This window comes from Hoplias malabaricus, chromosome 12, assembly GCF_029633855.1.
Source record: "Hoplias malabaricus isolate fHopMal1 chromosome 12, fHopMal1.hap1, whole genome shotgun sequence".
NCBI lineage: Eukaryota > Metazoa > Chordata > Actinopteri > Characiformes > Erythrinidae > Hoplias > Hoplias malabaricus.
This window is the reverse complement of record NC_089811.1, coordinates 10,509,182-10,530,413: the sequence shown is the minus strand read 5'-3', so window position 1 is coordinate 10,530,413 and position 21,232 is coordinate 10,509,182. Positions and strand designations below refer to the sequence as shown.

The window sequence follows — 21,232 nt, the reverse complement described above, 5'->3', positions numbered from 1 at the left end:
ACAGATATTCCTTTTTTAAGAGCATATGTGTTTCAATAATGAAAACAATGTTATAGACTTACTGGAAGTATTAAATATATCCTTTATATCCTTTATGGTGTAGTTGGCTTCATATTGTTGTTTACCATTTTTGATTTCCAAGAAAAACCTTTAACCTTTTTGTCCTACTGTGTTTGCCTTCCGCCCATTACAACCTGTGTCCACCCAAATGCATAGGATCCTTTACCATATAGAACCCAACCAAAATCCATCAAATAGCCCACATTAAATTCCTCTGTACGGCCCATACAAAACCCAGGAAATTGCATGGGGAAACCCATGCCCTAGCCCACTATAGGCCCAAGTGGGCTTGCCCAGTTGTAAACCTACAATATTAATGGGATAGCCCAAGTGGTGCCCAATCACAATGCATGAATTTTCCCACTTTTAGCCCAAGCCCAGCTTAAGCCCAATAAACCCAGGAAAATCCCAAGTGGAGCCCATTTGGACATGCTGGGTGTGAAAGCACTTGGGAATATAGCACAATAAATATATCTGTTTTTGGTTAATTGCCTTGTACATGTAATGAGCTGTTGAGACAAAGAAACTTGTGCTGTTCCGACCTTAAAAGGTATTTGTAACTGCATCCTAAATTTGATTTCCCAGGTGCTCGCTACATAGTAGTGTCCTGTACTAGGACTATTTTGTGGCGGTAACATTCTCTTTTGAGCTCCCTTCAACCCATCTTAAACATTCAAAGTGCAGTTTTTTTTTTCACCCTTTTAATGATATGTTCCTCTCTGGGTTTTCACTTCAGGTAAAAAGTGGTTTAGTTAATTTTATGCTGTGTAAAACTCCTGGCTTCATCTCACCTTTAATGGAACTAAACATCAACATTTGTTAAACAAATGTTATGCAATGAGCTTAGCTTTTTGGGAAAACAACTTAAAAAATTGTGAATGATTCTTCACTTAGTAGGGAAGAAGGATTGAGAGAAATGAGACGGTCAACATGAAAGGGTATATGGATGCAAGATTTAGCCATCTAGACTATTGTAGACTGCCACCATCAGTGTGATAGTGTGTGGGAGGAGCTTCCAAAGGTCTATTCTTACCTTTGTAGATGAGTGACAGGGATAAATACAATGGTAAAATACAACCCTAAGATACAACAATATGGGGAATGCAAGTAAATAAATAAAGCGGTAAAATGTAAAGATGATGTCTTGATGCTTGTTTTCTAGCTGAACTTTATTTAAAACACAAAAAGCTCAAGCTACAGAACATGTACTGACCATTGCCATTAGTTTTTGCCCACTATTCAGGGTCATTTGTTATAAGTTTCCCCAGTTTCCTAGCTTTCTCTTTCCTGTGGACGTTTATTCCTAGTCTCTCAGAGTATCTGGCTTACTGTTGTGGTATTGTTTTGTGATTGTATTTTCAGGTTGTGGTTGTTTTTGAGGTCTTTGTCTTGTTCTTTCTCCCTCTCTCTTTTTTCCCTGTTGCTTACATGCATTTTAGTTTCTTGATAGTTATTTCATGGATTCATGGATTGCAATTTTTGTCTTGTAAATTATTTCTTCTATTCTAATTGGTTGTACTTCTTATCTTAGCCCTCTTGTTTCTGTATTTGTTTCTGTGTACATTGTGTGTACATAGTTTTATATCTATCTTTATTAGTTCTGATTATTTTCTTTTTAAGTCATATGTTAGTTTCTTATTCACTATCTTATCTCAGTTTGTGTAGTGTCTCCAGTACTTCTCATATTTTTGCTTCCTCTGGTTCTTGTTTTACAGATAATAGCTTATCTGCATTTACATCTGCCTTCTAGTCTGCTTGTTTGACACTTGATTCAACCTCAATTCATACAAGTTCTAGGCTGCAAAACCATACAGAACCTTTTGCATTAAACAGTTCCTGCTCTTTTAAACTCTAAACCACTCTATGTACCTCTTGGATAAAAAATATTTCAGCTTCTTTATTTTCTGCTGTATTAATGACCACTGAATTTTATACCAGATGTGGGCTGAATGGTGGCTGTGTTTAACTATCCATACAATATAGCTTAGCACACTTTGTAACAACACACAAAAAACTGATCTAATTCATTTTAGGTGCTCCCACATGGTGTAGGTCTCTTTAGAGTTGAACAAAGGGACAAAATGCTTGACCCTGGATTTAAAACTGAACCGATCTCAGCACTCTGCCTAGCAGACAACACCACAGGAGCTTTCCTTCAGCAGAGAGAGTGACCCCTGTACTGACCTGGGTCCCTTCCAGCACATACTATTTATAACAGGCTGTCTACATAGTAAACACATTTACTAAAAAAAATGTTCACATTAATATACACACAATATTAAGAAAGGCACATTCCCTTTAACACTACTAGGACACTAAGACATTCATTACATCCTGTGCATTGTCATATGTGTTATGTTATATGGAGGTTTATTCATTATTATACTGAATTATATGAGACATTTACAAAACATGCCATGTTTGGCCTAAAATTAATTGTAAAATCTTTCATGGTAGAACATGAGATTCTGCAAACATCATGAGCTTGTTGAATCTCATGACTAAGCCTCTTAGTCCATTCTAAAGACAAAGCTTCAACCTAAATACAAGCAGTTTTACTGTAGCCTCTCACATGCTGGCTTGGTGAATGACTTTTGAAGTTATCAGAAATAGGCTTAGTAGTAGTTATTGCATCTGCATAAATAATCCTATGATACTTTCTTGTTAATAAATATTTTGCTTCATTATTTTTATTTTCATTGGCTTTTTTTAGCTGCTGCACAAATGATGGTTCCCCAAAGATTACAAAGGCTAAATAGATATTTGGGTGGTGACCCTTCAGTGCTGATTTTTATGAGTCTTCTGTATGAAGATGGATTATTCGACTTGTTTCCGAGTGCTGGACCACCTTTTCACGTAGTCATCAGCTGAATAGACGACCTGTGTGAAGGCCTGCAGAGCCAGACAGTTCAGCTGCTCATTGCTCCTGATCTCATTGTGGTAGTTCTTCACTGGGAAGATGCAGTTCTCTGTGACTCCCAGTCTATTACTGCACTCTCTTATCTGCAAACACACACATAGTGGCATCTATGTTTTGCGCTGATAAAGCTACCAATGTGTGGCCCCAGTAGCAAGACGTGGTTAGCTTTTCACACCAGCAAATTCAAATAACACAACTCCTACTGCTTAACTAGAACTAAAATTTAGAACTAGAAATTAGAGATTGAAGCTAGACCTATTAATATAAGTTTGTGGTTTTAGGCTGAAAATAAATTGCAAAGAGCTTTTAAAAATAACATAAACTGGATATGTATTTTCTGACATTTTTTTTAACAACAACAACAAAAAAAAACACTTCATAAACTCATATAATCTTGATTATATACATATTGATTTTATACATTTATACTTTAATTTTAACATTGCATAGTACAGGTCTCTGCTCACTTTTCTTAGCTCTTACAGCAAGCATTTTTACCACACGCCACAACCCACTCATGACATTTCTCAACTGTCACAAGCCTCTACATAAATGCCTTGCAAATTCATTCATATCATCTCTGCAAAAATCCTAAAAATATATATTTAGCAAGTCGGAGGTAAATACTTTCAGCATGGATGGGTCTGTAAAGTTGAATATCTGTCTTTATTGGAAACCTATACTGTGATCTCACTGGTGGTCACTATTTTAGGTTTGCAGCAGAAAAGCTTGGCTTCTGTAGTGTAGATTTAAAATATTTGGTAACACATATTGAACTATTTAACTAATACGTAGAATCTAACAAGCATCTCTTGTTTTACCACACATGATGTTCTATAAAAAGACAGTCCAGTCCATATCAGTCCAGACTAGAAAGGGAACTCACTTTCTCCTTGATCTTCTTGCTTTGGTAGATTTTGCCCAAGTCTTCCTGTGTCAGCGCGCACACCATATCCACTTTTGTAATGAAAACCAATTGGGGGATTCCTGCAGTGAAGACACATAGAGGTCAAGTCAAACCACATTCAGTGCCACATTCAATTAAGTACTAAAATACTGAAGTCCACAACTTAACTGTAAAATGACAACAAATTTGACTATGGACAGTGAAACCCACCTAATACACTTGCTTCTGCCCTGATTTGTTTCATTTTCTGAAAGACTTCATCAGCCATCAGGGAGATTCTGTCTGCAGCAACGACACTCACTAGACAGTGGATTTTATTGTTTATACCTGGGTTGCTGATGTAGTCTCTGTGCTCTTCAATCATTGGGATTTTCTCCTTAAACTAAATAGAAGAAAAATATAAACAAGGCCAACAAAGCTTAAACTAAAACAACATATCAGAGTTTGTTTTAGTTGTTGTCTTTGTTTTGCTTGTCTGTGTGTGTACTGGTCTCACTTCATAGTTTTCTGGTATGTGGCCTTTTAAAGCCTTAATGATGTCATCAGTGTTCACCCCTTTGGATTGGCCAGGTTCCAGACCCATCACATCAAAGAAGGCAACAGGTAAAGTTTTGATAGGAAATTTCTCATACTGAAAAGGCAAATCATAGATATCTGTACAATTAATAATAATAATAATAATAATAATAATAATAACAATATTCTTTCTTTTTTGCATCACCGTGTATTATGTAGTTTGCATTATTTCTGACTTAACATCATTCCTCATTAAAACTGCAATTTTAACTGTTGATCTTTCTACAAGTAGAACTTTTGCTCCACATGATATAACTGTATTCAGGCAAAATACTTTAATTCACATATTTCAGAATCTGGAGAAATCTGGAATACTCATTATGAACACATCACTTCTTTCTGGAGTGGACTCACCTTTTTTGTAAAACTCTTTGCTCCGCCATCTGAATTGGCAGCCAAACAATTGATGAATTGATGTCCTTCAAAAATGCTTTTCAAGGTGTTGATAATGCTGGATTTTCCCGCTCCAATGGGTCCATGCAGTAGAATGCGGAGCTCTCGGATTTCTTTACTGCACATTTCGAAGTTCATCAAATGTGTGATGAGTGGCTCTTGTCTTGGAGAAAAAGATATCATTCTAAGGTTTTTTTTTTTTTTTTTTAGGGTACCATTGTACAATTTGCTATTCTATACATGTGTGTATTCAGTGTTTATTGTCTCCCAGATAAACCTTTATTGGATCAGATTTGACAAATAATGATTAAAAACTGTATTACATTTTCATTAATAATAATGTGTTTTATTCAATATTGTGTACAAATTTGATCTCAAATATTATCTAAATGACTCCCAACCAACACATTATTGACTGTTTTTGCCCCCTGTATACAGTTAATGTTTTATGACTGTCATAACAAACTGGTCAACTCTGTCATACACCTGCATAAGGTTTTCTAAGTTCTAAAAATTAGCATGTGACTTGCACTCAGTAAAGTGACTTCCTCTAGCAGAAAACCTGTGAAGGATTATGCAACTCATTCATTCATTATCTGTAACTGCTTATCCAGTTCAGGGTTGCAGTGGCTCCAGAGCCTACCTGTAATCATTGGGAACAAGGCAGGAATACACCCTGGAGGGGGTGCCAGTCCTTCACAGGGCAACACAGACACACACCCTATGGACACTTTTGAGATGCTAATCCATCTACCAACGTGTGTTTTTGGACCATGGGAGGAAACCCATGCGGACACGGGGAGAACACACTAACTCCTCACAGACAGTCACCCGGAGTGGGAATTGAACCCACAACCTCCAGCTGTGTGACAGCGACACTACCTGCTGCACCACCGTGCCTCCCATTATGCAACTCATTCATTCATTCATTATCTGTAACCGCTTATCTAGTTCAGGTTTGCAGTGGGTCCAGAGCCTACCTGGAATCATTGGGTGCAAGGCGGGAATACACCCTGGAGGGGGCACCAGTCCTTCACAGGGCAACACAGACACAGACACAAACACACTCACACCTACAGACACTTTTTGAGTCGCCAATCCACCTACCAACGTGTGTTTTTGGACTGTGGGAGGAAACCGGAGCACCCGGAGGAAACCCACAGAGATGAGGAAACCCACTACCTGCTGCGCCACCGTGCCGCCCATTATGCAACTGTAATATTACATAAATTTTGCCTAGTAAAGGCAAAAAAAAAAAAAAAAAATCAAACAGACTCAAACATGTCAACTTGTTACCATCTCTGTCTGAAATCCATCTGCAATTCTGGAATGGGTGAGGTATGCAGGTGAGGGTTTAGAAGGCTAAATAAAACAGACACAATTTCTTTATGCTGAATAACATGTATAGAGATGCTTTTCTAACAGATAAACACTTATCAAATATACTGTGACAAAAGCTGCTTTTGTTAATTTTGTCGCAGTAAGATCTTTAGTGTGTTATGCTACATAGTTTTCTGACATTTATTATTGTATTGTTTTGTAAATGTTAGTCTGCATTTGCTGTTGCAATTGCTTGTTTAAGAAATACAGTAAGCTTACTTCTTATCCAATTTCCTCCATTCACCAATTTCTGTAAGAAATATAAAACAGTAAACTGACATGTTTTTACACAATCATTGTTTAAAAAGTGCACCATGAGTGTTCATACAATTGACAATTTTTTTACTAAATCATTTATTAAATCATATATAAAAATATACTTATTTTTTGATATGTTCAACTAAACATCTAAAGTTATAGATATTTCAACTGATTTTTCTGTACAGTCAAATTGGACTAAAAGGAAAAAAAAAAGTGATTACAGCTCAAATAGCGTGGGTAAATGTGATAGTTAATGCTGACAATGAACTTTTGTTCCATGACAGAAGCAATAAAAATACGACTTGCCCCAAAGTCTGAATATGCTTATATGTCCAGTGAATCTGAAAACTTACCAACCAAGACCATGGCTGAACAGGAGGCCGTGCCTGAGCTGTTTTCCAGATTTAATGTGTAGTTCCCTTCATCTTCTTGTTTAACATCCTTGATTTCCAAGCAAAAGGTTGTTCCATTGTGTACTACTCTGTGCTTTCCCTCCACACACTGCAACGTGTGTCCAGCCTTCTCCCAACGTTTAGATACGTCACTTGTGTTTGCCTCACAGCGAAGTACAACATTTTGTCCAGTTTTCACCGTTTTATTAGCCAAGACAGTCACAAATTCTATTAGAAACAGAAGAAAGAGTTTGAATACATATTCAGATACAACAGGAAAGAGTTTATCTAAATGGTTCAATATGCTGTGGCTCTGAAACTAATTTGAAGTACAAGGCAGTACATTTGGGAGGTACAGTTTTTGGTTTGTAGATTTATTTATTTAGGAGTACTCTTTGTACCATAATATTAATTGTTTGTGGAGAATTTTTGTGAATTGTAACCATGTTTATTCCACAAGCAGTTGCTAAATGTTTAGCTGGGATCACCTCGCTTGCATTTGTCATAACCTTTCAGGAATGTATTGTGTAATTTTATTTTAAGCTATTACAAAGGTTTTAGTCATGTGAGTTTGGATTGAATCGTTTATTCTCACCAGGTTTTGATGGAGATTTTCCCATCCTTGATTCTGTGGAACAAAATAAAAAAATATATACATATATATTATTAATATTATATATGATAAAATACAATTAGGTGATATTATATATCATATATTACATAGAGTTGCAGCAATCGAGTGAAATTTTATGTCTGATTTCAATAAAGATATTTGTAGATATTACAGTAAAAGTATAATATATTCAGGAAAACCGTTCAATTGAAAGGATGCTCTACACTACTCAGCCATTCTAGACTGGATATAAGATGAGATACAGTTGAATGTGAAGCATACAAGTTCCATACAGCATCCTGCAGCACATTTGCCCACAGATGTTGCAGCTGGGACTGTAGATCCTGCACACTCATAGGTTTGATGCAATGGCTCCACAGATATTCTTACCAGCAGTTGAGGCATTGTGTCACACAAAGGTAGGACTAAAGCACTCAAAATGAAGTCTCCATACTTAAAAGTGATTGTCATCAGATTCCAAACATAACCTAGATTCTTTGATAAAGACGATACGGCTCCAGTCCATAGCAATCCAGATTTCATTCATGACACCACTGCTCCCAATGCCCCCGAACAGTTTGGTAAAGACAGCCTTCTTTGAGCAGTGCCATAAAAGACCCTTAGGACCTTAGAGAACCACTTTTGCTAATACTTTTAAATGGGTAAAGAGAGTTAAAATAGAGTGATGGATCTCTTAAACAGAAGTTGTTATTTATGGATCCAAACGTGGTTCTTCTACGGTATCGCTCAATAACCTGTTGTAGCATCTTTATTTTTAAGAGTGTAGATGGCTGGAAATTTGTTAAAAGGTCAATGGTCTCTTACCAAGAGGTACACTAAGAGCCTTTTTATACGATAAAGGGGGAAGCACTTTTATGCCCTTGTGTCAGTACCTACTTACTATTCAAAGTACACATTTTTTAGTTTCATGCCACATGTATTGGCATGGTATGTAATAGGTATGCTGTGTTACTGTGACAATGCCAAAGAAGTGTTTAGAAACAATGCCAAACTATTGTTTTGGTTAGGCTGTTGGATGATTTGCTGGATGTGAACTGGCTAGCGGAGAGAACAAGACTGAGCTGGAACAACCAAAATCATCCTCACATCCATCTCCTGTTTGGGAATAATTTGGTTTCCCAGTCAGTTACAACAAAAACAGGCAAAGAATAGTGGACCAAGTGGTAAATTTGTGTGGACTTTGCTAAACTTGTGTGTCAAACATTGTTTCTAATAGCTTCATCCAAACTTGTCACTCACTGGACCAAGGAAAAAACATGAGTCACAGCAGTTGCTTCTCTCGACAGTGAACGGGCAAAGCATATTACTCGTGCCATTGGGACGTTTAGTCACTCTCACACTCATTTTACAAATTTTACTCATGCCATCATACTTAGACAAGTAGGGTTTTTTAAATATATATTTTTATCTTAAAGAGGGAAAGAAATTCTTTCTCCATGTTGTATAAAAATGTATTGTATCTTGGAGCAAAAAGAGCAATGTGTATAAAATTGAATAGATAGATAGATAGATAGATAGATAGATAGATAGATAGATAGATAGATAGATAGATAATGTTTTTGTACCTCTCAATCAACATATCAACATATATGCACATAATTATTCCATGAGCAGCATTAAAAGATTCCACATTCATAAGGGTGTGAGGTGTAAACTGTAAATAGATTATCACAAATAGCTGCAGAGATCAGTGGTCAGATTGCAGTGCAGAGTGTATGTGTTCTAACTGTAGTAGCACAGGGTGCATCAATACACTGTAAACATGGAGCTGTGCAGCGGATCTCAGCACAGTTCAGACATCAGGAGCAGTACAGTCCCTCAGGAAACGGGATCTATAACCCTATATTAAATTTATATTTCATCTTACAAATAATGGGTCCAAAAATGTGAAGAGCTGCACAAACAACTATTTTCATAAACATACTCACAATACATGTCTAACTTAATTTCCCTAATCGATTAACACATGCATCTCTTAAAAAACATAACTGCTACTGCTCTTCACCAAATCATGAGCTGAGAGTAACTGCAGTGCATTGTGGTACTTTTGCCTAAAAGTAATGTGAGTAATGGAATTGTGCACTACATAAGGCATGAATTTGTCCATGGAGATTTTTTTGTACAACACTACAAAATGGCTGATACCCTACAAATTACACTATCTAGTGTACAGGGTATGAATTCAGACACAGCTTTATGCTAGTTTTCCTTTCTGTCACTTTTACTGCACTGCAATCTAGTCACCAATATCTTGATGTTCCAACATCACAGTACACAGCTGGAGAGTTTAGAATGTAGATAATATGTACTTGTATTCTTCTCTTTCTTATTTACTAACTCATACAGCAGGAAGGTTTACGGCAACTTCTTTATATGTAAGCACACAGTTTCCTCCAAGAAGTGCAAAACAGTGCAGGTTTAGTCTTAATTCATTTTATTCAGGCCATACAAATATAGTTTTGTAGTCTTAGGGCCCTTTGCAGCAGGACTTACCTTTATTTCAAATGAGTTAATGAGCTGTGTTTGTCTCTGCCAGCCCGCTACGTGTGTGCAGCTCTCACTTTGTTTTTATATGCTTTTTACTTTCACTTTCGTCTCTGAGTCCACAGAGAAGGGATTTCAGGGGGTAGCAAGGGTGTATAATTATAGAGCAGTGTATGGATCTTAACATTATTTCATAGAAATAGAAATAAAAAGTGTCTATGAAATACATTTTATTTTTCTAGAATTTATCACAAGCTTTAAAGTAATAACAATCATAATAAAAATAACTTTTTATCACATCTCTCATATTCAAAAGTAGAGGAAAGTGATTGGCCAACTCATTAATTCATTCATTGTCTATAACCGCTTATCCAGTTCAGGGTCGCAGTCTACCCAAAATCGCCGAGCACATGGCAGCAACACAACCTGAAAGGGGCGTGAGTCCTTCACAGGGCGACTTACACACATTCACTCACACCTACGGACACATTTGAGTCACCAATTTATGAGTTTCATATAGATCAGCAATTTTCTCCATGGCAGTTGGGTTTAATTCAGTTTATCTCTGTTTGTTTTGTATTTTTGGACATATTGGACTCTGTCGTAACACTAACATACCACAGAGCTCTTATTAACTTTTGTACAAAAACTGTTTTGACACTTGACTTTATACCTATTTTCATATCCATTTTCCAGTAAAATTCATGATTTTTCAAATCTATTAAATCTGTTAGTGCTCTGTAAGATCATCAATTGTAAGCCTCTCTTGGCTTACAAAGTCAATGGATACAAAAGTTCCAAGATTTTTAGTTTGTTTATATTTAGCAGAAGCCTTAATAACTAAATTTACCCCTGATTTTGTTAGTGTTTAACGTGTCCACACTGTCACAGTTGGCCAGCAGAAGACTAGGAGGTGGACGTAAACGCAAGGATTACTTTATTACAAAAATAGAAGCAAAACAAAGCAAACACATGCAAGAGAGATAGAATAAAGAGAAGACTTAACTAAACAAGATTAAACAAGGACAGACAGGAAACAACCATGAACTGGGGTAGATACATGTATATGTAACAGAAATACACAGAGGCACAGAAACACACATCTACACACACACAAGAATCGACAAGGGAGCACTGAAAGGGACTATATATACACAGCACAGACAAGGAACTCCTGGGGACAAATAGACAGAGGTGGGGACTAAGGCGGCACATGGTGAGAAAAACAGACAGGACAGGGCCAGGGCATGACACACACACTGGAGTGAATGTGCCAAGGTTCTGATATCACCAGGTATTTTATGTTGCTAGGACTGGCATGTTCTTTGTTCATATTATTAATATTTTTAGCTGTCTTTAGATAATGTTTTGATAGTCATGATTTTCTTTTGACCACACTACTTCTTAGGCAACAGTATTAAGCCTGGAAATTCAAATTTGTAAATGTATTGCATTTCTTAATATCTTTTTATTTTCTTTTACACAATTCAGGCAGTAAAGGTTTCTAATGGAGTGGATTTCTTTAGGTCCTTTAGTGAAATGTATTAATAAGCAAAGTTCAAAATGTAAAGCAAATGTAGTAAAATACATAAAAGTACTATATAAACCTATGGCATGTACCCTTCCACTGTATCTCCATTAAGTGGAGAATTTTAATCTTAAATTAATCATGCAGTATTACAGGTTAATAAAACTTTCATGGCTGAATGCAGTCAAATCCTCACTGCAGTAATTGAGCACCTAGCATCAAGATCTATTTACTTCAGTAGAGGTAAACCTCCACTTCAATTCAGAAGAAATGCTGGACAAAAAGGTGTCTACATTAATCTATCAGGTCTATGACCAGAAACTGACCAATAATGAAAGGCATAGATAGAGTTGGGATGGTGTTTGTATTCTAAAGCTATCCTCCCATACAAACGGTTTATTTTAAAAAGAAAAGCTGGATGAGCAGTGTTTAACAATATAGTATACATCAATCATCACTGAGGATCTTATTGATATTAGGATGCTGACTCTTTATTTGAGTCTTCTGTATGAAGAGGAATCATTCGACTTGTTTCTGAGAGGTTGACCATCTCTTTATGTAGTCGTTAGCTGAGTAGACGATCTGTGTGAAGGCCTGCAGAGCCAGACAGTTCAGCTGCTCATTGCTACTGATCTCCTCGTGGTAGTTCTTCACAGGGAAGATGCAGTTCTCAGTGACACCCACTCTATTACTGCCCATCTGTATCTGAAAACACACACAAAGTGACATTGATGTTTTGCCCTAAATATACTACTAACATGTTATGCTAGTTTAGTGTGTCAGCAGCTCCAAAATTCACATCTCATGTTTTAATCAGAGAACAGAGAAGCAATGACTCAAGTGTAAAAGATAAAAATGAGAAATACAGTAGAGTTACAGTGTTTTTCAGATGCCTGGTACCTGCTCAACTTTATTCTGCTGTTTTGCTTTTTCATCAGGTAAAGCTGTTCCTGGAAGTTTCTGGAACTGGGTTCTTTTTTAGTCTTTTCTCTCTCATGGTTTCATGTGAGCCAAGTACAGACTAAACCGAGTTGGCACTCTGCACCATTCAATTCAGATGTCCAGCACAATCTGCACAAATCCATCTGTAAAATCTCCAGTTACAGCAGAGATCACATTTGTTTTTCTCAGACTCACAATGGCAGCTTGTAAAATAATGCCATGGTCTTTTGAATAGGTTCAAACATTCCTTGTATTGGTGGCTGACAAAAGAATCCAACAAGAGCTGGATGCTACAACAAGGAAGGAACAAACTCTACTGATCTGTCTGAACTGATGACGGAGCTGTGTTCAGTCCCAAACATCAACAACATTCCAATACATGATGAGTAAACAATGCTTTTTTTACAGCTGCCATTATTGTGGTTTCCAAAGACTGTATTTCACAATAGAGATGGTGTTTTGCATCTTTGCAAGCTATTTTTCTTGAGGGAGCAGTGATAGTGGAAAACCAACCAGGTACCAGATACCACACAATGAGCAGAGCTGAGAGTCAAGTAGTGTAGGTAGCATTCAGTGGAAAAGCACCATAAGCTTTTCCTGCTCCACTTAGGATAAAGACTAGTTTCTAGTCCATGTAGTGATACAGGTTTTTTATGTTTAAACTGAAAATAATACATAAATAATAATGAAAATATAATTAATTAATTAATTTGTTCATTCATTCATTCATTGTCGGTAAGTCCTTATCCAGTTCTGGGTCATGGTGGGGCCAGAGACTACACTGAATCACTGGGCGCAAGGCTGTAACACACTTGCCTCTTTTATAATTTTGAGTCACCAATCCTCCTGCCAACATGTGGTTTTGAACTGTGGGAGGACACCTGAGCACCTTGAGGAAACCCACAGATGAGAACACACCAAACACCTCACAGACAGTCACTCAGAGCAGGACTCAAACCCACAACCTCCAGGATCCTGGAGATGTCTAACAGCGACACTACATGCTGCACCACTGTGCTGCCCAATGTGGAAATTAATTTTCAGATATTTTGTGAATGATTTGTGTAAACACTAAATTACTTCATAACCTCACAATGTCACTGGAAACATTTGCTGTCTACATATAGAGTTCTCTGACCATTAATTTTATCTCTGCCAGCAGACATATTCAATTTGTGTTTACTCATATATTGATATCTTGCTGTACAGAGCTACTGTACATAGATGGTTTTATAGGGAAAAGGGGCAACATCAGCTGAAACTAGCCAGGGGACTCACTTTCTCCTTGATCTTTTTGCTTTGGTACACTTTTCCCAAATCTTCCCTTGTCAGCTCACACACCTTGTCCACTCTTGTCATGACAAGCAGCTGAGGGATTCCTGTAGTGGAGACACAAGACAAACCATCTTCAGAAGAAGAGAGAGACTCCTTGTGGATAGGTTACTAAGATATTTAACCCCCTGGAGTCTGAGGGGTTTTCAGACACTCTGGTGTAGTCTGACATGCCTTGATTGTTTTACAAATTGTACGCATCTGAAATTATTTTTTCTCAAAGTGTTACACATGCATTTATAATCTGCCTGAAATATGTTACAGAAGTCATGAAGTTACATTTTATCTTATGTTTGTACGTCATGAAACAATTGGCAACAGTAAAATTAAAGCCTCAGACCATGTTGCTGTATCTCACTTCATGTCTGAGATGTGTGCATTGTCCAGTGTGTATAAGAGTGTGTACAATACTAGTGTACACACCCAGAACTTCATAAATCACAGTATGTTGTTATGAAACTGCCATGCTATTTTGTATAAAATAACATTAACTCAGTAAATCAGCAGAAAAGAACACTCACCTAATTTACTCGCTTCTGCTCTGATGTTGCTCATTTTCTTGATGATGTCTTCAGATATGAGAGAGATTTTGTCAGCAGGAATGACGCTCACCAGACAGTGGATTTTATTGTTTATGCTGGGGTTTCTGATGTAGCCTTCATCTTCTTTAATCATTGGGTCAGTAGGGCTGAACTAAACATAAAAAATAAAATCAGTCCTATTTGAAAAAAAGACATTGCAGCATTTGATGGTTTTGATTTTTGTGTGTGTTTGTGTGTCTGTATTTGTGTGTGGTGGGGGTGTCACACTGTGGGAACCAATTATGTTTGTTTGTTATTGTCTTCCACATATATGCATCATTATGACAATGTTAAGTTTGGGATTAGGGCATGGGTTTAGGTCCGGGTTCAGGCAAGGGTTACGGTCAGATTAAAGGTAAAGGTTATTTTAAAGGTAGGAGTTAGGGTTGTTACAAGAGTTAGCCTATAGGGTACCATTTAAAAATAAGACTACATATTAAAGATTATAAATGGTTTAACAGCCTATTTATTACAGGTTATTCATTATGTTGTAAGCATTTTGGAAGTCATGAATAATCATTTGTAACACAGAGATAGGAAGTGTGACAGATCTCGATTTTTGTCAAACACAAAGTGTGAGGGAACTTACTGAAATATGAAGGGAAAGAATAAGCTCTGACCTGAGAATGTGAATTTGTTGGTTAGTTCATTCAACTGAGGAACTCATTAACAAATATGTGCAGAAGCTAAGCTCCTCATCAGGCAAGATCTGAGGTTTAACAGTGTAAATGAGTGTGGGTTCACTATCTGACAAACAACAAGTCACTGTTTTCCTTTCTGTCTGTGTGTTATAAATGATTATTAATTACTGTTAATGTATTAACAACATATGAAATAATTAAACATAAATAAAACAGATTTTAAACTATTTATAATATATAAATAATATTTTTCTGGCTATTTATACAATTATTCTCTGTGGAATAAATTGATGCGGTCTGTGTAATGTCTTCTATGGAGCAAGGCTTTCTGACTTTCTGTGTGTGTGTGTGTGTGTGTGTGTGTGTGTGTGTGTGTGTGTGTGTGTGCGTGTGTGTGTTTTGATCTTACTTCGTAATCATCTGGTATGTGACCTTTAAGAGCATTGATGATATCTTCAGTGTGTACCCCTTTGTTCTTATGTATTTCTTTGCAATTTTCATCTTCTTCTAGACCCATCACATCATAGAAAGCAAATGGTAAGGTACCAATGGAGAACTTCTGATACTGAAAATACACAGCAACAACAAATAATAATATGTATTATTATTATTATTATTATTATTATTATTATTATTATTAACAATAATAATACATTATCATAGTAAATTATTAACTAAAACTGATTTTCATAATTATTATCGTTAAAACTGATATTTTGTAGCTGTTAAATTAATCCCACAAAGAGAACCATTGCTTTACCAATGCAGTTGTATCATAACGGGACTTTAGTCGACACTCTGTATTTTAGAGTAGGGGGCTAAACTGGAATAAATACTTATATTTCTTATATTTCTCTCTGCACTCACCTTGGTTGTAAAACTCTTTCCACCACTGTCTGCATTGGCAGTCAAACAGTTGATGAACTGATGTCCTTCGAAAATACTTTTGAGGGTGTTGATGATGCTGGATTTTCCTGCTCCAATCGGTCCATGCAGAAGAATGCGGATCTCTCTGACCTCCTCACTACTAATTGTAAAGCTCTTCAGAGTCGAGATCAATGGCTCTTGTCTTGGAAGAAAACAATAAAAGGAAAAATCATGGTTCCACAGGATTTGTTTATTTCTATAGTGTTTGTCAGTGCCTTTTTCAGTTGCTGTTGAAAAGTTATTATGTAAGACAGCCATACTCCATATGTTGTTTTCTATTTTGAAGACCTTCGGTTACTCAAATATGTAGTCACTTGAGGTTTGAATATTAACTGATATTTGATATTAAGTTACTGTTGTTTTCACATATTTTGGTATCCATTTCTATGAAGCCTGTATTTATAAATCTTTATAAATGTGGTTATAGTCTTTTGTAACTTAATAATTCTTTGTATGAATAAATATAAACTCTAATAATACCACATAAGGCTTTTAAAAAGAACTATAATAAATTGGTTTACATATAGACAAGTGTCACTATTCATTATAAGCCACTTAAATGGATAAAGACATGTGCATAATTATAGAACACCTATAATAAATAATATCAATTATAAAGTGATCACAAATGTTTTTTTTTTTTTTTCAATGCCGCCACTGAGTGCTTCAAGTGATTTACCATTAATATTATAAATGATACATATATAACTCCATTAATTGTAAACAAAAAAAACATTTATAGCAGCAGGTGTCTGTCAGCAAGTTGCTAGAACATCTCAGTGTATCAGGAGACAGATGACTTGTAGTTACAGTCCCCTTTTGGTGGTGACTAGGGACAGAGAGTATGTAACATGAGATGTGTTGAAACTAGTGAGAGGAGGACAGTGAAGGCGATGCTTCTCTTAACTCTATTACTTTAACTTTATAACAATAACATTAGTAGGTTAGCAGAAACATTAGTATTTCTAGCAGGTTAGCAGCAAACAAAAAGGCTTCCCCTCCCCAGCTCTTCCCATTTCCTTTGAACCCTGCTGTACTCCAGAAATAATGCATTTTATTGGTTATATACAGGGGCTGCAGATGATCACCTTCAATAGGACAGAATTAGGGGGGTGGGGGGAAGAAAATGATGGTAACCAACAATGATGGACTTACTTTTTTGCCACTTTCCTCCATTCTTTGAGTTCTGCAAGAAATTAATTGTAATTATTGAAACATGCATTTAAAATACATTCAATAAACACTGAACATTCATTGATTGTCTGAAACCAGTTATGACGGTCGGTCCGGAGCCTACAGGGAATCATTGGGCGCAAGGCAGGAACACACCCTGGAGGGGGACGCCAGTCCTTCACAGAGCGACACACTCACACACACTTCTGAGTTGTCAATCAATCTAACAATGTGTGTTTTTGGACTGTGGGAGCAATCCAGAGCAAATCCACGCAGACACAGGGAGAACACACCAAACTACTTACAGACAGTCACCCGGAGCGGGACCCAAACCCACAACCTCCAGGTTCCTGGAGTCGTGTGGCCGTGACACTACCTGCAGCGCCACCTGCCACCCGCAATGAACATAACAATGGACATTTTTTATGTATGGTCCTACTCCCAATCTTTACTTATTCATAAACCCATTTAAAATAATTTCATGCAAAGAAGAACTTTGTATTGAATGACAGCTTACCAACAAAAACCATGGATGAGCAGGAAACTGAGCCTAAGTCATTACTCAGGTTTAACGTGTAGTTCCCTTCATCTTCTGGTTCAGCATTGTTAATTTCCAAGAAAAAAAAGTTGTCATTGTTTCCTACTTTGTGTTTGCCCTCCACACATTGCAGTTTGTTTCCAGCCTTCTTCCAGTTCACAGTTACTTCACTTGTGTTTGCCTCACAGCTAAGTTTAATATATTGTCCAGTTTTCACAGTTTTATCAGCCAGGACAGTCACAAATTCTATTGAAAACAAAAAGAACAGGTCATTACAGAACATACACTCAGATACAACCTAAGATTAAAACCTTAATTGTGTGAAAATAATTCCATTCTAATGACACACACTTATGCTACTGCAGTAGCTAACAATTAGCTCCCTCTTGTGGAGAATGTTCTATCTACTAAACTGAAGTGTAAGGAAGCCCTGAAGTACAAGGTGAAAAATAAAGTTTAAATTATGTTCTTGAGACTAAGTTCCACATTATTATTTTTCAGCCTATTACACACACCAAAAACAGTTGAAAACATATTTCTAGGATCACTTTTGTTTTGCCTCATTTTAGCCTCTAGAAATTTTATCCCTCTTTTTTTTTTCCTGAGGGGACAAGAAAAAAAGGCTAACATTTAGTGTGGTATACCAGTTTTGACCAGCAGAAAAAAAATTTAGGTGCTAAGAATTAGCAACCAAAAAGGAGCACTCAATACAGTGCCAACAGCAGAAACACGAGCAAACTGGCCGCTATACAGCCAGAAAAGTGACAATTTGTTTAGCTGTTTTTAGTTATAAATATAATAATTATATATAATTTAAGAGCAGCTGAAGAATTTATCATTTTTCTGGCTTCAGATTGCTCGTGTGTGGTATAGTGTGTTAATTCTTAGCACCTAGCTCCTCAGGTTTTTATTTTTTCCCTCATATTCCATTGCTGGTCAAAACTGGTATAACATGCTAAATGTTAGCCAATAGATAGATAGCAGAGGTGATTGCTCTAAGACTGCAATGGGAGCTCAGCTTCCCCTAAAATGTCAAAAAATAAGTGATCAAATATATAATGTTGTGTGTAGATGTCATTGAATAAATTCACTACAACACGCTCAACTTTTGTTCAGAATCAGCTTCTTATCACTGGTAAAGACGCGGCTTTCCTCTCAATCATTCAGCTTCACAGTGCTTTAAACAGCGTCCAAAGTGTTCAATAGCGAAGCAGCGAAGTGCAGCGAAACGAGACAAGTCATTGGATAAATGCTGGGCTTTGTCCCGCCTATCGGACGCTCAGCGTCTCTGGGGGTCTATTGGGCATTGGGCTGGCCTCGGCTGGCCCGGACGCTCAGCTTCTGCATGATGATTGGATGATCTGTCTGAGGCTGAATCCCTTTTTGATTGACAGCGAAATGAGCGAATCAGCGATCCTTTGATGTAAAGATCCGTGCGAGCATTAAATTTTCATTCTGTTCTGAGTTGAACCGGAGACTTAGCGGCATTTTCTTTGTTAAAAACCACTAGCGACAAATCGAGCTTCTATTTCTGGTGGGGTTTTTTGTAGCTGCTTGTGTTTGGAGACTGACTTCTATCACTCTTTCTGACTTCTATTGCAGTTTCTGTCCAGCGGGTGCTGCTGAGCCCCTCCACCATCACAACGCACTCACAGGCGGACACACTTCACATGGGCTAAGGCCGTTTAAGGAGCCTAACTCTGCTGGCCATTGCGAGGACACTAGTCAAGTCCCTGGAAAAGACGCCTTGTTGGTACGACAGGGTCACAGATCATTTTCTTAAAAAGGAACGAAGGGTAGAATTTACATATAAATAAACCGACACATTTTATGATGTAGGCCGAAATTGAGCTTCCCCTCCTTGAAAGACCAGCATCCGTCACAGATAGATAGATAGATAGATAGATAGATAGATAGATAGATAGATAGATAAATAGAAAAGAAAGAAAGAAAGAAAGAAAGAAAGAAAGAAAGAAAGAAAACCCTCAGGTGCACCTCATTAGTAGGAAAATAATAATGGTTTTGATTGCTTAAATAGTACAAGTGATCCTAAAAAATATTTTGGTATATACTGTTTTTGGTGTGTTGCTCCTCCCTCTTGTGCCTATTTTGTGTTCCTGCCCTCTCGTTATCTGTCCCAGGTGTTTCCTGTTTGTGGATCATTGTGGTTGTATGTATGTTTGTGGTTCATGTCTGTGCTTAAGATTATTGCTAAATGTTGGTGCTCTGTTTAGTTTCTGTGTTCTGCTGTTTAGCCATCTTGTTTAATCTTCTTTAATGTTCATCTTCAGTTTAGTGTCTTGCCCCTTTATATCTGTTCTTGTTTAGTTTTTAGCCAGCTCTGTTTAGTTTCTTAGTGTTTAACCTCTGTTTAGCCCTTGCATTTAATGTTAAGCCTCTGTGTTTAGCTCTTGTGTTTTGTGCTTAGTGTTCTAGCCCTTGTGTTTAGTCCCTTTGTCTAGTTCCTGAACCTCTCTGTTTAGTTCCCTTGTTGTGTTAATTAAATATCTCCTGCAATTACCTCCTTTCCCGTTTATACCTTGACCACCCCAACACCCACCTTGTGACAATAATATGGAACTTAGTCTCAGGAACATAGCTTAAACTTTATTTTTCACCTTGTACTCCAGGGCTTCAGTATAAATGAGCTGCAACCTCAACAAACATAAGTTGCTGATGGTCTGTTGACCTAAGGTTTGTTTAGGTGGCTATGTCATCGCTTGCTGGGATAAGCTTTTATTCCTGTATTGTACTGTTCTGGCTTATGTCAGTTGTCAAGAAAGTGTATGAAGGGATTATATATCATGAATGCTACAGAAAAATGAGAAGCATGCAAGACTGTCATTTGAATTCACCAGGTTTTGATGGAGTTGATCCCATGTCTGAATCTATTGAGCAAAAGACAAAAATAATGCTATTATTCATTATGTATGTATAGTAGATCCTGAAGGAAATTTAGACATCAGAATAGCATGCGTATAATCACAAGAACAGGCACTAATCAGTCAAAAAAAGGGAGGGTGGGGTCATGAGTTACAGAAGTGCAGTCTTCTAAATGTGTAAAACATCAAGCTCTGCAGGACTGTCAATAAAATATTTAAAAACATGCATGAAGGCTGTATGATTATTTCTTTAGAATTTAGCTTGATTTTATTAAAATCCTGTCACCATACTTAATAATTGTAGATTATATGGATAGTATTTTTTTCTTATTGTTTCTTCCTCTTTTCTTTCTTTGTACATATTTATTTCTTTATTTCTTTTTTTCTTTTCGCTTGTATTTCCTTCAGGCTATGTAAATATAAATAGTTTAGTCTTAGCATCTATTTTCCATGGGACTTACCTGTCTTTCAAATATGATGTTGAGATGTTGATGTCTCTTCTTGATGTTCTACAGCTCTTGCTCTGAGTGTATTTATACCTCACATTTTTACTTTCACTTTTAGCTCTAAAGCCACACAGGAGGGTTCTTAGGGAGGGCGGGTGATGTATTGAACCATGTCTTCTAACTACACAAATTTCAAGGAAATTGAAACTGAAAGTTTTATAAAATGCTTCAGACA

The 21,232-nt window shown here is 36.9% G+C and overlaps 1 protein-coding gene across 1 annotated transcript; it reads right to left on the bottom strand.

Moving 5' to 3' along the window:
- Positions 1-1,253: 1,253 nt before the first annotated feature.
- On the bottom strand, positions 1,254-21,113 carry LOC136710987 (myosin light chain kinase, smooth muscle-like). The gene is made up of 18 exons (XM_066686919.1): positions 21,013-21,113; positions 20,525-20,557; positions 17,649-17,915; positions 17,114-17,144; positions 15,899-16,100; positions 15,441-15,596; positions 14,331-14,502; positions 13,756-13,856; positions 12,064-12,240; positions 8,328-8,346; positions 7,485-7,517; positions 6,851-7,117; positions 6,456-6,486; positions 4,818-5,019; positions 4,384-4,518; positions 4,098-4,269; positions 3,867-3,967; positions 1,254-3,063 (listed from the first exon to the last, which is right to left on the bottom strand). The coding sequence occupies exons 2-18, from the start codon at positions 20,547-20,549 to the stop codon at positions 2,878-2,880; spliced, it is 2,277 nt and encodes a 758-aa protein (XP_066543016.1). The 5' UTR covers positions 20,550-20,557; positions 21,013-21,113; the 3' UTR covers positions 1,254-2,877.
- Positions 21,114-21,232: the final 119 nt, after the last annotated feature.

What these genes read in the sequence shown, in the direction of transcription:
- LOC136710987 (XM_066686919.1), bottom strand. Translation starts at nt 20,549, where the DNA reads ATGGGATCAACTCCATCAAAACCTG. An exon ending in AAAATCTCCATCAAAACCTG is followed by an intron (nt 7,118 to 7,484) that starts GTGAGAATAAAC and finishes TGTTTCTAATAG; the next exon opens with AATTTGTGACTGTCTTGGCT. An exon ending in TGGAGGAAATTGGATAAGAA is followed by an intron (nt 5,020 to 6,455) that starts GTAAGCTTACTG and finishes TTTTTCTCCAAG; the next exon opens with ACAAGAGCCACTCATCACAC.